The 22,300-nt window shown below is 33.7% G+C and overlaps 1 protein-coding gene across 3 annotated transcripts in view; it reads left to right on the top strand.

Moving 5' to 3' along the window:
- LOC144972793 (cholesterol transporter ABCA5-like) overlaps nucleotides 1–10,722 on the top strand; it is a 59,768-nt gene extending 49,046 nt beyond the window's left edge. For all 3 annotated transcript variants that reach the window (XM_078914436.1, XM_078914438.1, XM_078914437.1), the window contains 8 exons: nucleotides 1,669–1,890; nucleotides 3,074–3,243; nucleotides 3,438–3,513; nucleotides 4,457–4,551; nucleotides 5,003–5,122; nucleotides 5,672–5,910; nucleotides 7,409–7,464; nucleotides 10,577–10,722. In XM_078914436.1, coding sequence (XP_078770562.1) covers nucleotides 1,669–1,890; nucleotides 3,074–3,243; nucleotides 3,438–3,513; nucleotides 4,457–4,551; nucleotides 5,003–5,122; nucleotides 5,672–5,910; nucleotides 7,409–7,464; nucleotides 10,577–10,684 — 1,086 coding nt within the window. In that variant the 3' untranslated portion in view covers nucleotides 10,685–10,722. The remainder of the gene's footprint in view (nucleotides 1–1,668; nucleotides 1,891–3,073; nucleotides 3,244–3,437; nucleotides 3,514–4,456; nucleotides 4,552–5,002; nucleotides 5,123–5,671; nucleotides 5,911–7,408; nucleotides 7,465–10,576) is intronic.
- Nucleotides 10,723–22,300: the final 11,578 nt, after the last annotated feature.

Raw genomic sequence — 22,300 nt, 5'->3', positions numbered from 1 at the left:
GCAATAAATAAGAAAAAGTTCGTTTGCCAAAATCTCTATTTAGTTTTCACTGGTTAATAAGGTGGGCTCATTTGAATTAGCCCGACCTAGTACTAGAGAGGCCAGACAGCAAAAATCGGAGTTAGTTCACCGTCAGGCGACGTAACGATGAGATGACGATGTGGGCGGACTGGGGGGGGGGGGGGGGGTGATAAAAAAGAACAGGAGCGTATCCTGGTTTATGCATTACGGGATGCATGGTGATTCGCAATCTATTAAAAATACACACAAATTGATTTCAGTACGAAGTATAAAGTTTAAGTAGTAACTTTTGAAATTATCTAATTTAAATTTGCTTATTTTAGACCTGGTAATACAGCATATAACTTGAAAAAACAGGCTGGTATTTGCCCACCCTGCCCATTATTACCAGCCGTCCCTGAAAGAGGGGTTGAGGGGTTTGAAGATTATTGTTGTGTGAGGTAATATTGATGTGAATAGCAGACTGATGATAGCAGATGTTTTTTCTGTGTGGGCACGAGTTGAATATTGCTTTTTTTTTCCTGTTTAAATTTGCTGTCTTGGTATGATTGTATTTGCAAAAATGAGGTCTTTAAAATGTCATGTAGCTATCAATTTTGTCTTTAATCTTGGGTATCTCTACTGTACTTATAGGTTTTGAATATCATATGTGCATTGAATGAAAGAAAAATATTTAAAAAAAAAACAAAAAACAACTTTGCAATGAATTAAGTTGTATAGATTGTAAAACTTTGAACAAAAATGAGGGTAACAGTTTCTAAAACCATTCAAGGAATGGTTTGGATTACTCTTTTTTTGTCAAATACGAATACATTGACAAACTAATTACTAAATTTAATGATGATTTGATGTTGGTGATGAATGATTTGTCTCCAAATCACGTTTCTTACATAATGTTGATTTTGAAGCTGTAATATTTATTTTTCCTCAATGCTCTATTTTCATGTTAAAAAACTGGAATAACCAAATTGAATCTTTAGAGTAGCTTTCATCCAGGGATGATTTTGATCTGTCAGATAACATAATTGAGTACCAATGTATATTCATTAACTTCACAGCCAAATCATAGCCATCACAGAATATTCATTTGATTTACTATTATCTGTTAACTTTTTTGATACAATCTACAGAACGAAATATTACCCCTAATTGTTCAAATCAAACTTATTTACATTGATAGTTGCATTTCTCATGCCATTTGAAATCTTTTATAAACAGGTTTTATATTGATGAATATGTCCTACCAGAATTCAAAACTATTGACAAAACTAGCACACACAAAGAACAATTTAATATAGTATATGGATAGAGTGTGGAACCAAACTATTCATTCGGGCTGTTTTATATAAATGGGAACTTTGTAGGTTAAAAATTGCATCACATCTAATGCAATGTACGCGCACTTAGACTTAAGACAGACTGGACCTGTACCAGCATTCCCATCGCGTCACAGTTTGTTTAACTTCCCCCAGTAGTTAGGGATAACAGGTGTCAAACGTACATCTCCCGCTGGCTAATGATGTACGGTTGAAATATCGCTCTAAGGCCAAAATATGACACTGTGTAAAGATTATACAATAAACGAAATTATTGACATACTATTTTTTTTTTATCGTGTTTAAAAATTTCCCTTTCTTTTCATTTCAGGAACCAGTGGCATATACAAAACAGTTGAGAAAGACATTTGTAAAAAGAGTTGAGAGAAAATCTTGTACTCAATCTGGCAAGAACAAGACAAAAGTGGCAGTCCGTAACCTTACTCTTGGAGTAAATGAGGGAGAAGTCTTGGGACTTCTGGGTCCCAATGGTGCTGGAAAGACCACTGCTTTGAATATGATTATTGCAGAAACAGAACCCACTTGTGGAAAGGTAAGATGCCCCTTGTAGTGTCTGAATGCATGATCTTATTAATCATAATAGTAATAATAATAATAATAATAATAATAATAATAATAATAATAATAATAATAATAATAATAATAATAATAATAATAATAATAATAATAATAGATCTTGATTGTCCATAAATATGGCAATTTGTCATTTAGTTACACTTGTTATGACGTTAAATGATAACTATAACATTGAACAGATAATTCATTCCTACTTATTTTCTCTCTCTCTCTCTCTCTCTCTCTCTCTCTCTCTCTCTCTCTCTCTCTCTCTCTCTCTCTCTCTCTCATTCACTCTCTCTCTCTCTCTCTCTCTCTCTCTCTCTTCTCTCTCTCTCTCTCTCTCTCTCTCTCTCTCTCTCTCTCTCTCTCTCTCCCTCTCTCTCTCTCTCTCTCCCTCTCTTTCTTTCACACGTGGGATATACACAACATAAACATATTCATTTCATTTTCAATTTGTTACAATTGTGGCAATTCGACACCAAAAATTATCATCATTACCAATTGGTCAGTTAATCTAACATTAAATAAATTAATCAGTTACTCAGTCAACGAATCAAACCTTGGTTTTTCTGTACCATATGAAATATTCAAAATTTTTATTGCTGATGGAACGAACGTTGATTTATACTTGTTAGTTCTACATTTAATCTTACAAAACCTTCTCCCAGATGGTAAAAGACTAAATTCATGGTATAAAATATGTTTTTTATTGTTGGTAATTGAGAATGCTTTCCTTTCTATTGCTTTTCCATGAATTCTTTTTACTCCATCAAGAGGATGGTTTATTATTTTTGATGCCTCTTTGATAGATTTTGAAATTTATGATTTATCTTTAAGTCGGCATCCGCCAAACCATATGGTGCAACCAAACGCAATTACACTTTTAATCAATGAGTCATAAACTCTTAACATAGTTTTCTTCCTTACTTGAAATGTTCTCAATTTCCTTAGGATGTATAATCTTTGGGCAACTTTCTTAGATATTATATTAATATGTTGAGAGAAATTGAGGGAACTATCACTAATTAACTTTAATGTTGACTCTTTTATTCAATTGTCATTATTGTTATTGTGCTTAGTAAAAGTTGTGATTCCAGTCCAATATATTTTGTGGAGAAATGAAATATATTGATTTCATCTACAATTTTATACTTTAGGTGATGTTGGATGGACATGATATTCGTTCCAGCATGTTGAACATGGCATCTTTAGGATATTGTCCTCAACATGATGCTCTTTGGGATGGAATCACCCTGAGAGAACATATCATTTGTTTTGCTGCTGTCAAAGGAGTGCCACCAAAAGAGGCGGAAAATTTGGTTGATTTGTAAGTTAAGATAAGCTTTTTTTAGATGAATTTTGTTAAAAACTGCCTTTAACCTGTTTCATTAGATAAGATCTTTCTGAAGAGCTAACAAAAATGGAATCGTTGATAATATGTTTTTTTATTTTTTGTCATTTTTATTAATTGTTTTTTGTTTTTTTAAAAATATCTATATCTCTATTTTCAATGACCCACAGCTATGTGTCAAATATGAAATTGGAGGACCATAAGCTGAAACGAGCAAAGAAGCTATCTGGAGGCACCAAACGAAAGGTTAGCAATGCACATTCATTGTTTTTTGTTTGTTTTTTTTCTTTCTTCCACTGATTATATGTTAAATATAATTACATCAACAAAAGAACCAGGTGAAAGTATTAAAGCACACAATCCTAAGAGTATTGAAATACAAAATAATATTACTTCCTAGCGTATGTGGTTTCATTAATAGTTTGATATTACGAATGGGGGGATGAATAGCTGATTTGTAAATGCATGAATTGACATAAAGACAAAGAGATGAATTATTGAACCAAAACGTGTTTAAAATATCTCAGGACTAAGTCATCAATCGCTTTTGAAAAAAAAGAACAATATACTCACTGTTTTATGACCCTTTCGATTTGTATTATTAGTATTAAGGTATTTGGTGATTCATCTGAATAACAAACTTGGTAAAGTTTAAACGTGAGATAAGATATCATGTCAAACCATAAACCAAGCCCAAATAAATAGATGGAATCAATCAATGAATAAATGTGAGCAATAGTTAGAATTTATTGTTTTATCTAACCATATAAATAATAAATTTACTCTGGGGCACATTATATTAAAGATGTATTTCTTTGATAACACTTATTGATTATATAATTATTTTCTTTTTTTTTTTAATTTGGATTTTTTTCCCAGGGGAGAGAGGTTGTATGGAATTCTCTTATTTTTAAAAGATACAGGAGCTAAAAGCTTAATAATAAGTGTAATAAAGACATAAGGTAATCAAAAGGACATTTATGTAATTTTTCTTACGGGATGAGCAACGATTCATTTTAAAACGGAATATATTTTTATATTATTGTTAGGATCATTACCATTTACTCCTCTTTATTAATGTTACAACAATGTAATGCACAGTGTAGTTTCCCATGTTGGAATTGTAAAGTTCATCTGATCTTATCTTTCCTTGGTAATCAAATATTTATATGTCACATTTAAATTTCAGTTGAGTTATATCTTGAGCATCCTGGGCAATCCAAACCTTGTTCTGATGGATGAGCCTTCTACAGGTATGGACCCCCAGTCAAAGAGGTTCTTATGGTAAGCACGCTTTTACATCTATATCAAATCCGTTAAAATCTCTAAATATTATTGGAAATATTAATGGTTTCACTATGGTTTGCTTGATTGAATATCTGGGATTTTGACAATTGAATAAAAGAGTCAACATTAAAGTTAATTAGTGAATTTTTAAAAAAATCTGCCTGTAGTCGAAGGAACGGAAATCTATTTAACTATGTTCCTGCTTTGTTTTTTTCTTTTTTACTTTTCACAAGATCGCAATTCTGTCTTTTCTTTTCTTGGTATCGATTTAGTTTTAGTTCATTTTTTTTTAAATGTCTGTTTCTGTTAAACAATTGGCTCAATCAGACTGAGTTTTCTGTCAATGTGCAACATAATTCTTCTAGATATAAGTATTGACCTTAAATCTTAGACAGTTTTGAGATTCTATCATTATATTCTATTATGACAAAATTTGTTTTATAACCAGGGATACCATAAGTGCAACATTCCGCAACACCAACAAAGGGGCAATTCTCACAACACATTACATGGAGGAAGCAGATGCTTTGTGTAGCCGTGTTGGCATCATGGTCAATGGACAACTACAGTAAGAATACTTTCGAATAAACTTATTTTCTAACAAACATAATGAGCTCTGACTCATTGGCAGTGATAGAGTGATTTAAATCTAAATGCGTGTCGTTCAAAAAAACATCTGCAAACTGACTTGCTCTGCAAAGCTTAATTATTATCTAATTATAGTTACTTCATGACAACAAAAATGGTAGGCAAATTAGTGGACAGATAATTTTAAAACTCCACAACTTTATCTCAATTTCTAAGCAAATATTTTGAAAATCAAAAGAAAATAACTCCTAATATGTAAACTTAATGAATTCTTCAATGACAGCAACATTTACTGGCACATTTAATATTGTTAAAAATATTTTTTCATGAGCTATTATTAGATAACTATTTCATTGCATATAGTTTCATGTCATTAAAAAAAAAATCAACCTCCTATTTTCCTTCGGAAAGAAAATTTGGTGAATTTTTCATATAAATAAATTCTCGCTACAAATGGTAATATAACATAAATTTTATAAAAAACATTTTGTCTCTCATGTTTACAATATGTCATCAACTCTTAACAAAGGTGCCTAGGCTCAACCCAACATTTAAAAGACAAATTTGGCTCTGGTTACATCCTGGAAGTAAAACTGGCCTACATACAGACATCTGAAGTTGAAGAATCAATGGATAGATTGGAAAATCACCTGAAAGAATTATTTCCTGATATGCAACAAGTTGAGCGATTCATGGAGAGAGCCCAGTATGCCATTCCAAAGGAAAATGTCAAGTCTTTAGGCACAACATTTGCCAATCTGGAAAATTGTAAGTCAAGTTTTAGATTTTTCCTAGGTATATTTCATCCATTATATTTTATTTTCCATTCATTATATATCATTTTTACCCACTCTTTATTTGTTAATGCTTAAGCAAAAAGCCCCCAGAAAGGAAACCACTCAAACACTTGTCAGTGTCTTTAAATTCTTACATTCCTGGATGGTTTGAATACACCTAGATTCTAGATCCTATATGCCTTTTTTCTTTTTACGTGATACTGAAAACTGCGGCCACTTTATTTGAAACGACGATGTCATCTGTTATGGTCATGGTTATCTACTGTTTTTTTGTTTTGTTTTTTTTTGGAGTTTTTATTTTTTTTTTGTATATCTAATACGCTTTCAGTGATGGTTCATGTTTTTTTTTTTTTATATTGGAGTGGAATATGCTTGTTTGCTTCTTTTTTTTTCATTCCTCATCATTGGTATCCAGTGGGTGTATCTCTCTTTTCGAATGGTCAAAAAAGTTTTTAAAAACTTCATGTGCCTGAGATATTGAGCTGCTGTTTGTTAAAGTTTATTTGCAGATGTCCCTACAAGCCCTCATGCTCTAACTCCAATTGCAAATCCACTCACTTTGTAGTCAGTTTGAAAAAGTTTTTTAGCCAAGTCTACACACAATGTAGTAACTCAGTTATGATAATTCCAGGCAAATACTAAACTCAATACCAAATTCAAAGCCCTCTGAGGATATGAATGGTCACTCTAATTATGTGACATGTTATTACGGTACTAAAATATATGTTCAATAATATATATAGAGAGAGATAATAAGAGATTAGTGAATCAATCATTGTTCTGAAGATCTCTGTATTTTTGATGTTGTTAGACTTAATATTCCACTGTAGACTGTAGATGTAAACTTCCTTGTAGCCTGGTCTGTTAGATCATGATAGTTTGAGTATTTAAAAAAAAATTGAATCAGCAGAAGGCTATTGGCCCATTTGATATTCCATAAAATCTGTTGAAATTTTATCCCATGGAATTTCATTCAACGGAAGCATTTTTGTGATGCCATCTGCTTACCAAGTAGCCTGATGATGCCAGAGAAGAGCTGTGTTGGGTTTGCCACGCTTGTGACATTAAATTACTCTTCAAAATTTGATTTACTAATTTATTCAACAAGTAGTCATTAGATGATATGATATCCGAGCATTAGCAGTAGAAAATGAATCTTATTGACAGTAATTGTGCAGTTTTTTAAATCTAATGTTGTGACACACATCACCTGACCTGTAGGTTCCTGGTTTGAGTCCCGCTGTGGGTGGTGCAAAATGGAAGCCATGGAAAAGGCTCTTTATTCACCTTCTGTCAATGTGTCCAGGTGTAAAATGAGTACTTGGCTGGTGACAGCATTGCCTTTGCCGAAAAGGATTACATGGACCATGTCTCATCCTAAATGTCAAGAGTTGCTGTTAGCTTGGGACCCTTGCAAAGTACCTTGAGTACATTAAAAAAACAACAACTTATTTTTTATTCAAAAACAGGTAAACAATCCCATCGCCTAGAGGAATACAACTTTAGCCAGAGCTCTCTCGAACAAGTAAGTGGTTATTTTGAACTTATTTCATTATTTCCCAACGTTTATATGGCCATCGGCCAATTTTAACAATTTAATTTTACCATTATCATTAATTATTGTTTATGGCTTTGATAGCTCATTTGGTAAACGATTTGTTTCTCAAGCACTAACTTTTATGTCACAGCTCACGACCAGAGGGCTCGAGGTCAGCAGCTAGTTGCTGGTTTAGAAAAGCAAATAAGTCTCTCAAGCATAGGCACAGGTATTGATCCTAGATTTGCTTTGGAGTGTTTTCTGCTCAATCAGTCCACCCAACGTTGATAAGGTAACCGTTTTAGATCTGGTGGAAAGTACTTTGGAATAGACTATCGACCTACCCAAAAGCCAAGCAATTATTACTGTCTGTTTAATCCCCGTGCGATAATCAAATGTTTGAAATATATATTATATATATATATATATATATAATATTATATATATATATATACTCTTGATGGAGTAGAAAGAATTCATGGAAAAGCAATAGAAAGGAAAGCATTCTCAATTACCAACAATAAAAAACATATTTTATACCATGAATTTAGTCTTTTACCATCTAGGAGAAGGTATTGTCAGATTAAATGTAGAACTAACAAGTATAAATCAACGTTCGTTCCATCAGCAATAAAAAATTTTGAATATTTCATATGGTACAGAAAAACCAAGGATTGATTCGTTGACTGATTAACTGATTAATTTATTTAATGTAAGAGTAACTGACCAATTGATAATGATGATAATTTTTGGTGTCGAATTGCCACAATCGTAACAAATTGAAAACAAAATGAATATGTTTATGTTGTGTATATCGCACGTGTGAAAGAAAGAGAGGAAGAGAGAGAGAGAGAGAGAGAGGAGAGAGAGGAGAGAGAGAGAGAGAGAGAGAGAGAGAGAGAGAGAGAGAAGAGAGAGAGAGAGATGAGAGAGAGAGAGAGAGAGAGAGAGAAAATAAGTAGGAGTGAAATATCTGTTCAATGTTACAGTTATCGTTTAACGTTATAACAGGTGTAACTAAATGACAAATTGCCATATTTATGGACAATAAAGATCTATATTATTATTATTATTATTATTATTATTATTATTATTATATATATATAATGATATATGGTTTTCATATAGCGCCTTACCCTGTATCTCAACAAGCTCAAAGTGCTTAACACTAACGTGACAACTTTCACTCAAACATACAACCACTCAAACATGCGGTATGAAACAAAGTGATATAATTCTACATATATTAGTGTTACATATATCATATAATCTAATCCGCATACATTACTGTTTCGACAAACTATGTATCATCAGTGCAGCTTAGCATATGCTTCTAAAAGTAAAGGGAGATTATGTGTAGGCAAACATTCCCTTTTTCTCATTGGGATGATGACATTTATACATTAAAAAATAACCTTATGTTTTCACAAAAGAAAAATCATTGTTTTTCTTATACCTGGGCATTAAACACTGTATTATCCCCAACAGCCTCACCCTTAGAATGTTTCTCAATTGTTCCTCTATACATAACATGACTAATGGCTTAATTTAGGATTGTATCCTTTAAATGCCTTTGGTATAAAAAATACAGTCATTAATCAATGATATCATCAATGAATCATTAAACCAATGAGCAAGAGAGCATTACTGATCATATTGAACTCTTAGATAAAAGAACGTCGATCAAAGTTTTAAACCTGTCTAGAGAACATGCATTCTTTGCTTCAAATCTAATATTATTCCATTCCACAAGTGAATGGTACCAAACCTTAAATATTTTTGTCTAACATCTATATTACATCAGGATAAGTAAAGTTTAAATTTATCTCCTCTTGTAAACATTACAGAAAAAAAATGATAAATTGCGATGAATCAATATTATCAATCCTGTATATCAATCTTTAAATTTGAATTACGTCACCACAAATTCTTCTGTACTTTAGACTAGGAGATCCAAAAGTTTTAATATTTCTTCATATGAGCAATAAAATACATTATGAAGCATTTTGTTAATTTATTTTAAATGCAAAACAGAATCTTAGCAAGTGAAATGGGAATAGTGGCAACATATTGTAATAAAATTGATGCCTTACAAAAGTTCATGACCTACACACTTTGATTTTGATACTTGATAAGAAAAATGAGTGGTAGCTGGAGGAAAATATAAGCGCAACATGTTTCTGCCATGCTATTAAAGGGATAATTCAGTAGATATTCAGAATGTTATTCCAAATGGCAATAACAACATCGGCAAATGGTGCACATTCAAGGTATGGTCATGATGGTGCAAATTGCGTATGAAAGTATTTAGAGTCAATCTGCATGACTGCGGCCACTTCCCCACTGTAGCCATAACATGCCACTCTCAATATCGATCTGTGGGTTAAATCAAGGTAAAAGAAGTATGATCACTTGTGTTTTACAGTGTCTTTGCTGTATATTGCTTGCTTTAGCAGCACTGATAGGATTTGGAACATTTACAAGACCCATAGCGACCAGACCACTAAAAAGCAGTCAAGTGCAGCCATGAAACTAATGGAACATATTTGAGTCCGTCTGAAGTAAACATTCTCATACTCCATTTTTAGCAATTTATTGCCAACTTCTTGTGTTCCAAACTCAAATATCTCAAAAACCTTAATTTTTCTAGTTTTCACTTTTGTTAATTCAGTTTTTAAAACAAAATGTTTTTGTCTATTGTTCTTGTGTGTTGTTGCGGTAGGGTCATTTGGCTGGCCGTAGTCAAGATGTGTGGCTGTGCTGGGGTTGTTTTTGCTCAAACATAAAACACTTCTTATATTGTGCTATATCAATGCTCCACATACGTTTACATGAAGTCTAGAGTGGGATCAGGAAATCCAGCATGCCAAATGGATTGCGTTTTAACAAGAATAGAGCGATACAGTGACTTAAACCGTATTCATGGGCATAACCGGTAGATTGACTCTTTTAAGTATTTTTCAGATAGTATTCAACGTGTAACAGGTTTGTTTTCTTCTTTTATACCTTAGGATTATTTTAATAATATTTGTAAACTCCAAGAACGGTATTTTTTGTATCTGGCTGTTGAATAAAATTGACTTCTTTTTCTTGTCACTAGGTTTTTCTTCATTTTGCCAAAAAACAAGCGGAAGAGGCAGATGAGGCTGACAAAGAGAATATCACCCGTCAGTCATCACAATATGACAACGTGGCATATGCTGTTTGATCTATCCCATTTTATTAATCATATCCATATATATATACACACACACACATATATATATATATATATATATATATATATATATATATATATATATATATATATATATATATATATATATATAATAGTTATATATATACATTGCCCTATTTATAGCCATTATATAGACAGTATAATAACAAATTATTTTCTTTGAAGCAGTTATTCCATTGTGATCTCAGACTATTTGGACAATTTTAGATTTGACTAATGACTTGCATACATCTTTGCTTATGTTTATATATTTTTTAAAGGGGTATAGTCTTCAAATGTGATGAAAAATTAAAATTGGACTTTTGTCATGAAGAAAATGTTGGACAAATAAGTTGACTCATTTCATAGATTGGCAATATGTATTTCGTTGTTGCTGGTTATGCGAGGATATTATAGCCTGCTATGATAGCTGAATTACTGAATGGGAACTACTCCAAAACAACAATGTCCTGAGCCATCAAGAAAGGTAACATGAATAGTTTAATGTAAAATATGAAAGCTTTATAATTTGGCGTCATTTTAAAATGTTTACTTTTTTGAGATCATAAAAATGTATAAAAGATTTTTATCACTCTGTATTTAAAATCCATCTATGATGGCTCAAGGAAAATGTGTTCAAATTGTGTTCCTGCGGTGACATAAAGTTTGTTTTTTTAGCACGGTTTCAAATTTTCAGACCAAATTTAGGTAATGCTGTTAGTCTAAAACTGTATCTATGCACCACAGCAGCCTACAAAATAAATAAAAACTTCAATATTGCGTATTTTCATAAATACACTTTGCTCAAATTCAATACATGTCACATTCACATTCATGTATTCTTCATTCATTCCATAAACAAGCGATAGAAATAGAATCAAGTTTCCACTTCATATAGTAGGCTACAACACTATTAGCCAACCTTTTTGCATCAACACTCGAACAATATCAGTTATTGGCTACAGCCAGGTACTCATTCGCATCTGAGGGGATTGGAGTAATGTCTATAAAGTACCTTATCGAAAGACATAACATTGAGGGCAGAATGTGTTGGATTGTGGTTTTTTTTTGTTTTTTTTTTTTTTTTGTTAAATTAATTGTCATCCATCTAGTCACTGATTTTGCTTTGCATCGCTGGACTATGGTACAAGACGAGACAATGTTTCTCCGAGCCAATATCATACCACCTAGAAGCTCCAGGAAACGAAACTATAAATTCTTAATCTTTTTATTGCAGTCTAGATTTTCCTTGTGACACAATGTAGTCTTTCATAATGACTCCACAGTTTTTATAAAGTGGTTCAATGTTAAAATTGCTAAAATGACTTTATTTTTTAAATATCTATACTTCTTTTGAATTGTTTTTTTTTAAATACATTGTTATGTTGCTCGACCAACAGTTTTACTTGTGATATGTTTTTAAACTGATTTTGCTCCAATATTTTTGATGAGTCTAAGATTTCTCACTTAATAGTGCTTATGCTGAGGAATTAGTGTTTGCCTTATATATCATTATCATATCATTATCTCTAATATAATAAATGACATATTCAAAGTTCATTTTCACCTATTTTCAATCCTAGAAAATGAGTTACCTAACCACTCAGTATGTCATCACCTTCAACATCATCATGACCATAATCGTCATTGTTATTATTATTATTTATTATTTATTATTATATTATTATTATTATTATTATTATTATTATTATCATCATCATCATCATCGTCATCATCATCTATTTATTTATTTATTTATTTATTTATTTTTCATTCATACATTCATTATTTCATTCATTTATTTTTTTTTCAAGATCATCCCCTTTTTAAGATTAAATGGTTTTACATGAAACACTGACATAGTGTGCCGAACAAAACTTGCCTCTCTCCATCCATGCTGTTAATTGCTCTCATTTGTCACGTACTGGGTCAGAGTTTTGAGGCTGTCAGGATCTTGTGACTTTAGTATGCATTATTTCTTAGTTCTTCAGGAATTAATTCGGCCTCATCTGAATCCAGAAATTTCTGATATGTAGAGAGAGCATGGTTCAGGGAAGTTACTATTGATGTTGATGGTCTCCCTACATATTTGTTGCCATGAAGGAAATATTCTGGCATTGCTGTTTGGCCTGGGATGTTATCTTCTCGGCGTAACATGTGACCAAATAGCCCCCATCGCTGTATTAGTATCATTTTTTATTGTATTGTGGTCACAATCGTTATCGTCACTGTAGTGGTGTATCCTCCTCCTCCATACCATCATCATCATCATCATCATCATCATCATCATCAGCATGTGTATAAGGTATATCTTGTGTATAAGATTAGCAGTGATGGGCACAGTGTGTTTTTTTTTTTTTTTGCATCTTGTGGACTTGAACTGATCATCTTCATCATCATCATTGTTGAGGTTGTCGGTTTTGTTTCTTGTTTCTGTCATGATCTTTGTTATCGTTTTCTATCATTATTTTAGGATTTTTTTTAAAAAACGTTATTTAAAATTCACTTTAGTTTGCCATGTCATAATTAAGACTTTTGCATTTGATAGATATCAGTTCACAGAGAATCAAAAGCTCATGTGCAAGCTCTCTTTGGTACTTTTTGTCGCTGTCTTTAACTTATTAAAGAGAAATGCATTTTCTTGTAATGGTCATTTCATAATATTTTTCTTCCTGTTGAATATGTACTAATATCTTCATGTTATCTTTACTTTTATTTATTTATTTAATTAGTTGTGTATTTCTTTAAAATTATATATTTATTTCTTATTTTATTGATTTATTTTTGTTTATTTATTTATTCGATTTGATTTGATTTGATTTGATTTTATTTTATGTGAATTTTAAACACTCATCTTAGTATGTTTTAAAATGTCTATGTAGTATTTTGTAACAAGTTTTGCAAAAGCTTTTTACAAATGAATACTTCTGGGTGGGGTTCCTGACCTCCCATAGTGTAGCAATGACTATGAAAAATGTTTTTTTCTATTTTTGAGGAATTTTTTTTTTCTAAAATCAAAGCCCTATCTCCACTGAGTAAAAATGTTTTTGAATTTTGAAAATCCATTAATAAATAAACAAGTTATGCAGTTTCAAAGGTGTCATTTATTTGGATGACCCGCAAAGAGGAAAAAAACGCGAAAATATGGGACGCTTTTTCGGCATTTTTTTTCGACCTTTGGTTGTATCTTGCGTAATAAGTGTGAAACTTGAAGAGCAAATTAGGATGGTGTTTTGTAAAATACGGGAAAAGTACTCGTCATATTCATATGAAATTTTACAACCAAAAAGAAGAAATCTTCATGTATTACCTTGTCAGCGACAAAACCTCCACGCCCGGTAGTTTTAGAAATATTTTACTCCAAAGAGGAAAAATCTATTTTTAACGGTCTTCTGGTAATCGCACGAGTTTTGTCGCTTGACATAATCTAACATGACCTTTTTTCTAACTGTGTGCCAACTTTCAGTCATATTCATCAATAAACAGCGTCGTAATTAATTTTTAAAATAGCATATACGAAACGGCTTCGTCCCATATTTTGACGCGAATTTGGGCACTTCGTAAGCGAAAAAGAGGCCCAAAGATTTGTGCGGGATAGTCATTGCTACATAGTGGGCAACGAGGCGCTTATTGTGTCTTCTCCCTCCTGTATCTGCTTTCCAAAATGCTTTCTGTCTTTGTCTTGGAATGAGATTTTTTTGTTTTGTCCCGGTCCTGGCCGGATACCTTGGCTGAGAGGGAAACAGTCAAATGTATAGTTAGTAGACTCCTAACTTGAATGGAAAGTTTACAAACTTTAAGTCATCTGTCCTCCTAGATAAGAACCTGATTAAGTGCAACATTTTATTGTGAGTCTTGCATATTGGCGTTTCATGTGCATTGGTTCAATGTTGTTGAAACTCTTTACACCGGAATAATAGATACTTATTTCAAGCTTCAAACTTATCCAAATAAGCTGCCGATTCAAAATGTATTTCAGATTGACATTTACCTCAAAGCAATCAGAGATCTTATAAGAGCACGAACTTTTTCCTTTGTCAACTCAGAAATAAAGACAGTTATCATTTTTTTTTTAAATTGAAAATAAAAGTGACTCAATCATAGGTTTACAGGGTTCCCACTCGGTTGGGAAGTCGGGAAATGGTCTTGAATTTTTAAATTTCCTCAAGATCGGGAAAAAACAGTCTTGAAAATAAAAATGGTCTTGATTTTTCTTGTCTGAGTCGGGAACTTTCAAATCGGGTGTGGTCATAAACGTGAAGTTTGGTGTCTTATTTTTTACTTATTAAGCAGTGATGATAATCTACCACGGAATTCCGGGATTTTGGGAATTTCTCAGAAATTTTCCGTTGAATTTGCCGTGTCAAACATTTTCCTCAAAACCACAAAATCACCATTATGTCTTATGTCATATTTTGACTTGATACAGAAGACCAGTGGTTTCTTTGATTAGTTGATGGTTGAAGGGGAGAAATAAATGGGTCTTGATTTTTTTTTCCTCTGATGTAGGTGCCTATTGCCTTTTTAATTTCTCTCTCTCTCTCTCTCTCTCTCTCTCTCTCTCTCTCTCTCTCTCTCTCTCTCACTCGCTCTCTCTCTCTCTCTCTCTCTCTCTCTCTCTCTCTCTCTCTCTCTCTCTCGCAACCATCCATTGAATAATCTGATTATACAGAGATACAATAGAGCAATGGTGATTTGCTTAGTTTACTCTTCGTTTTTTTTTTTGGCTTTGGACTATGGTTTGAAATTTGAAAGATTCTTTGGTTGTATTTATATGCTGCATAACCACTAGGTTTCCGTAACAAATATATTGTAGCCTGCTTTAAAAAGTAAAAATCAAAAGAAAACAACACTTTCTGGCCTTTTATTTGAATATTATTGTAGGCCTTTAAAATGTAATGTGAAAAGGACAATTCAGTAAATGTTTACAAAAAGTAAATTTATGTCTAATGATAAGAATGGATTTACACTAGTAGTAATATATTACATAATACAAAACGTTCCTGTTATATTTTACATTTTGCTTGTGTTTGAGAGACTGAGAAATATTCCTCCTTTTTTGATAAATCACTATTATCATCACTGAGTAAACTATGATAAGTTAACTGCTAATCAAATATGCCTGGTGGAACATTCCAGGAGTTCTGGACCAAATAACCGGCTTTCAAAGACTGGTTTAAAAATACTAGCAACAATCTTCAAACATACGGAATATTGTGTAAAAAGACTATTTATAGCAAGACCATGGGAAGGTCTGCTTTGACTTCCCACATGCAAGGAAACAATCAAAAGTCACTAGCATTGGCTATATCTAGGAGTGACAGGGGGTCGTTACTTAACTTTGTTGCAAAGTCTACTAGCTCTTGCGCTTTTGATTCAACGTAGGCACAGGTGATGCCAAAGCCTTCATCATTAGATAGTTTTGTGTGTAAGTCTGATGTCATTGATGCTGAGATTTGGTGGTGTGTGTGAACGGCAATGAAAAATCACTCTGCCAGTTCGAATGAAGACATTGACTACTTTTATTTGAAACAAAAGTTCAGCCTATAAAACTTTAGTTGTGGAGAAACTATTGGTCTTGAAAAAAAATTGGCAGTCTTGAATTTTGAAATGGGTTTTGAGTGGGAACTTGAATCGTTTGGTATATATCTTTAATTTTCTGTTTACATATAATATATTTTTGTTTTAAACGATTCAGGAGTTAATGCTGTTACAACACGTGTCTAGGACTGTCTTTGAATATTGTTAACCCATACATTATTGCATAATAATTGCATTATTGCATTAAAATAACTATCATTTGATATATTGTTTATCGATAAAAATATAAAAGAGAACCTGCAATGAATATGAATCTGCATTCCATGTGCCAGGCTTAATGAATATCGTGTGGGATGAGACGCTGCAGATTTTTAATTGCGCAATGAAAGTCAATGTAGAAATATGTATTGATAGCACCTTTATGTTATCTTTTGAATAGCATGTAATATAACTCAAAACTTACCAATAAAGTTGCTTCTAGATTTATTATTTTCATGAATCGCACAAAGCGAGAAGACTAGTTAAAATCTTATCTTGAATGGAATAAAAAGTTGGATGCAAAAAAGCCTTACCTTACCTTACCTTACCAAAAGTGATCCCCAATAGCTCAGTTTGTTGAGCACTTGTGTCACTTGTCCGACCTTTCTATTCATCCAGCAGTGACTAGATGGCTGGGTCGATAAATCTGACAGAAGGGGCTTTTCAATAGCTGAGCATTTTATCCAAAGTGTGGCAAGCAACTATCCATTTATTGCTACAAAAGCTGATATTAATCAGCTCCAGTGGTCTGACGGACTTACTTATTGTACAGAAAGTGATGATTAAATTTATAAATTCAAAATGAATTGTCATATTATTGTTGTTCACTTACGTTTGATATTTTAAAAATGCATTTATTACTATTATGTTGTCGTGGTTAGTTCCTTTCCATGCTGTGCTATTTGTATACTTAAATGAGATAATGTTTTCTCCTGTAAATCAATAAATAAACCTTGTTATTTAAGTTAATGCATTCCATTCATTTTTTTTTTCACTATTTAGTTTGAGACCTTCACTAATTTTAATTTTTATCTTGTAGTAGGTCCACCACATACCCAACTCCTTATCGCAGTGTGACAGCTTGCACACATTGCTGATTCAAAAATGGTTTATACCAGTACCAGCGAGAGCTCATGCTCCTGCCAGACCAATTGATTTGAGTGTGATGAGAAGAGGAAGCCCTTTTGATGTGGAAGGCAACTCATCTACAACAATGAGATTTTGACCATATGTGCATAGGACTCATTAGCCTAGGAGTGAACTTCCGAAACTTCCGAGCCTCCAGGTTTAGGGATTGAAAGTGGGACTGACAATGACAACCCCATCTATCAAATTATAATTGTTACAAAAACTGACTGTAGATTAAAAAAACATGACGCTGGTGGAGTGATGTCTGGCATACAAAATATGGGAACTTTAGCTCAGCAAGGCCCCCTTTGAAACTATGAAAAACCCTGGGTGGGGTTCCTGGACTGCCATAGTGGGCAGGGTGGCACTTACTGTGTCTTCTATCCCCCTATATCTGTTTTCCAATTTGCTTTCTGTCTTTGTCTTGGAATGAGATTACTTGGTTTTGCCCTGGCCCTGGCGGTAGTGCTTGGCTGGGAGGGAAACAGTCAAATGCATAGTTATTGTTTTGGGAGATATTTTTTCCTTGTAAATCATCTCTCTGTTATGTAGTATTATTTTTGTTATTTTGAATGTATAATGTAAGCATTTGAGTGTATTCCTCTAAGTGGGATCTTGTGCTCGTGTATGGGTGAGACATTGAGGTGATCTCAAACTATGTACACTGAAAGTGTGCTCTTGGAATCTACATCTGTTCCCTATTTGAACCACTCCCCTTTGTCTTACCTTTTTCCTCGAGTCCTTTTTTATTGTACATCTTGAATCTTTTCACTATCCAATTTTCTTCCTTTTTACTGGCGCTGATATGACCTAAATGTGTTGCAAGCGCCGTAAAACCCTTTAAAACAAAACAAACAATGAAAAAGGAAGAAAATTGCTATCAGAAAAGGTAAATTAATTACTGAAACATCAAAAAGTGACGAACTTGCTCAGAAATTCAAAGTGGAGCTCTCAAATCGCTTCCAGATAATCTAACAAAACGAGCAAGAAATTACTCTGGGAAAGTTCAACTAAGAACTTTTGGAAGTGAGTACCTAATCAAGTATTGGGAGCTACCAGAAGGTTACGGTCCTCAATAAGTGAACATTTTCATAAAATTGCCGGCATCTTTTGGGTGGTTTTAGAATTAATTTAAGACACCTTACATAATATTTAATAATGACAAAAGTAACAATTGGATTGTTTCAAAAATAAAATTTATATACATATTATTACATGTATATTCAAAGCTCATTTCTATTTTTATTTCTCTTGAACCAAACAGACAATAAATAATTACACAAAAGAGAAAGGGTGTTCTGATTAATCATATTATTATTTCAGTCAATTGCAATGTCAACAGAATGACTTTGTCTCCACTATACTTTCTAAGCATTTTTTTGTTGTTGTTGGTTGTTCTTTGACGCAAACACTTTGATTTCGGAGTCTTTCGTTCACTCTCATTCACAACTCACGAGCCGATAGATTCCGTTTTTTAAAACGTTTTTTTTTTTACTCACAAAAATGTGCATTTCGACGATCTACACTTATCTTATACTTATAGGTTTGTTTTTTTTAAAGCCAGTGTCAATGGCAACATGACACTTTTTGCCTCTGTCATTCGTAACCGACGTATTTCTTTCCCAGTCGAAGCGCACTCAATCTAAAAATAGCTGCTATCTTGTTGACGCAATGACGTTTCCTAGAAGGCTAACTAGACTCAGACTAAAGCATGACGTCTTGCCTCGGCAAATGACTAAAATTTGGCCAAACTTAGTCCGAATGTGCCTTGATTTTAGTCCCGGACTCGCTTAGTCAACTCACATGAAATCCGATTTTTTCAAGTCTTTGACTAATGTCAGAGATAGTCAGAGACTAAACTCTAGTCCGCGTTCATGAAAACGGCCCCTGATACCAGTGAATGAAACAACTCATCAAGGCAATTTAACAAAATGATTGAAGGTAGAGGGTCAAGTTCACATGATTTCTTTGGGCCTTTTAAAATTATATCCTTTACGAAAGCGTGAGAGACTGCATGGAGCAATGGACTTGGTGAAAGAAATTAAAGACAGTGATATGAAATTTATAGGCGAGATAGAAGTGGTGGGTATGGCGGTGTCATGCTGATTATCAAATCAAATCTTAACAGCACTAATATTGACAATCTTGACTTCGTGTCCAAATGTGTTGAAGCACACGATATGGTTGTGACCTTTGTACCTACTCCCACGAAGGACGTGACCCATTAGCTGCTAACAATTATGTAACATCAAGAAGCTGTCAAATAGGTTTGCTTCATCAACCATCTGGATAAGTGGTGATGCAATTCTCCCCGACATAAACTGGAAAACAGAAACCATACATGGAAACCAATATCAAAAATAAATTAATGAAATCTTTCAAAACACTAAATCCTACTTGTGTTTCAGTCAAAAAGTCAATTTTCCAACGAGAAGAAGCTCTAATCTCGAACTCTTTCTAACAACCCGTCCAGGTCCCGTTGATAACCGCATGGGTCTCCCACGAGCTCAAAATATATATTATTTGGAAACGAGCCGACATGCTTTCTTTGCACTTTGATATGAAACTCTACTCAGAACACGCTAACACAGTCTAAATCGAAAACACTGATATTAACGTATTGTGGAGTTCGTTATAAACAAACATGTGTCGTCAAAATTTTATCCCAGAGATTCAATCAAGCATGGATCACCAATGAAATAAAACACTCATCACGGCAAATGAAAATAGCACATAGAAAAGCCAAAATGACTGGAAAAAAGCGGGACTAGGAGCGATTTCAGTGCTTGAATAAATCTACCCAGACAAAATGCCGCCAGACATATATAAAAACTATGTATCACACATGCTAGCATATGACAATAAAAACAACCCTAAAAAGTTCTGTGGATTCATCAAAAGCAAACGCAACGAGCCTACATCTTAAAGATGAACCTTTTTCTTCAGTATTTTCAAAAGAGAACACCTACAACCTCCCATCAAAACCTCATAACGGCGCATGAAACAATAGAAGATATCACTATAAACCCACCAGGAGTTGAAAAATTACTGCAAAACATCAATCTACACAAGGCAACAAGCTCTGATAAAATATCAGGAAAACTTCTTTCTGCTGAAATCACCCCAATTCTGTCAAAAATGTTTGAAGCATCACTAATGCAGGAACAAGTACCAGATCGATGGAGAGAAGCTGAGCTCTCATAACCCCAATATTTGATTTAAGAAAGGAGACAGAAGTAAACCGTCTAAATATGGGCATATTTCCCTAAACGTGCATCTCCAGCAAGATACTCGAACATATTAGGCACAGCAATAGCATACGCCACCTAGAGGATAACAATGTGCTGTCAGATTACCAACACTGCTTCCGTAATAGCAGATCAGTGAAAGCCAACTGAGAACCACTGTTCAAGAACTAACTGACAGCCTAAACAGCGGGGAACAAGTCAATTGTATGCTGCTCGATTTTTCTAAGGCTTTGGACAAAGTCCCGCATCGACGATTACTCACAAAATGTGAAGACTATGGTATCTGGGGAAACAACTTAAAATGGATATCATCATTCTTGCAAGGACGTACTCAAAGGGTGTTGGTGAAAGGGAAAATGTCTCGTATTTTGGAAGTCACTTTTGGAGTCTCACAGGGTAAGGTCATGGGACCATTGCTCTTCTTGCTTTACATTAACGATTTACCAGAAGTAGTCTTATCAAGAACTCGACTTTTGCAGATAATTGCCTATCATATCGAAAAATAAAATCCAATGAAGATAGTAAGCTACAAGAAGAAGACCTTGACAATATTCAAATATGGGCAGACATGTGGCAGATGAGCTTCAACTCAGACATGCGACGTGCTGCAAGTGACAAATAAAAAGAAATATTTCACACCGAGTATACGATGCATGATACCGAATTTTCTTCTGTAAAAACTGCAAAATACCCGGGTCTAAATCATGTCCTACTTGAGAGTACTATAGTTACGTCGTGGTCTAAATACAACACTAACCTATCCAGGAAGGACCATATAAACACAATCACGAGGAAACCAAACTCCATAACTGTGCTTCTGAACAGAAACATAAGCAGCTGCTCGAATGACATTAAGGCCAAATGTTTTACAACGCTAATAAGACCAGTCAATGAATACGTAAGCACTGTCTGGGACCCTATCACGAACAGAAACAACGATAAACTTGAGATGGTACAAAGGAGACCAGCGCGTTTTGCATTAGGCAATTTCAAAACCACCGACAGCGTGACACAGAAACATTACAGTGAACAACTTTGGAACAATGAAGAAAGCAATCCAAAGTGGCAATGCTCTATCGTGTATTCCACAACCTTGTAGCAATACCACCAAACCTTAGTCCAACAATAACGAGATCAAGAACAAGGGGACACGATCTAAGATTCACAGTGCGGCGTTCCCGAAAACATTTATTGCCTCAATGGTCTAACCATTCTCATGCCTTATGCTAGAACCTATTGGTTGTTGCAACCAAGTGGTCATGCATATTATTAGACTCATGAATTTTTAATCAATTGCAAAATAGAAAAATAAAGATTAATTGAAAATTAGCCATTCATTTTTTGTTTCCTAAGTCCATTATACTTCCTTTTTGTAATATATTATTTCACTATAATCAGATGAATATTATGATAAAATGCAAGCGTAAAGTGTGTGTGTGTGGGGGGGGGGGGGGGGGGGGGGAAGGGGCGAAGGACAGAAAATGATAACGGGATGAAAAAAAAAAAGAAAAAAAAAAGAGGAAGATAGATAAAGATAGAGAGAGGGGGAAGGAGAAAAAAAATAAAATAAAATAGAGAGAGAGAGAGAGAGAGAGAGAGAGAGAGAGAGAGAGAGAGAGAGAGAGAGAGAGAGAGAGAGAGAGAGAGAGAG

The sequence above is a fragment of the Berghia stephanieae genome, chromosome 5 (assembly GCF_034508935.2).
Source record: "Berghia stephanieae isolate SIO BIC M18660-M18661 chromosome 5, UCSD_Bste_1.3, whole genome shotgun sequence".
Classification (NCBI taxonomy): Eukaryota; Metazoa; Mollusca; class Gastropoda; order Nudibranchia; family Aeolidiidae; genus Berghia; species Berghia stephanieae.
This window is presented reverse-complemented; position numbering and strand designations above follow the sequence as displayed.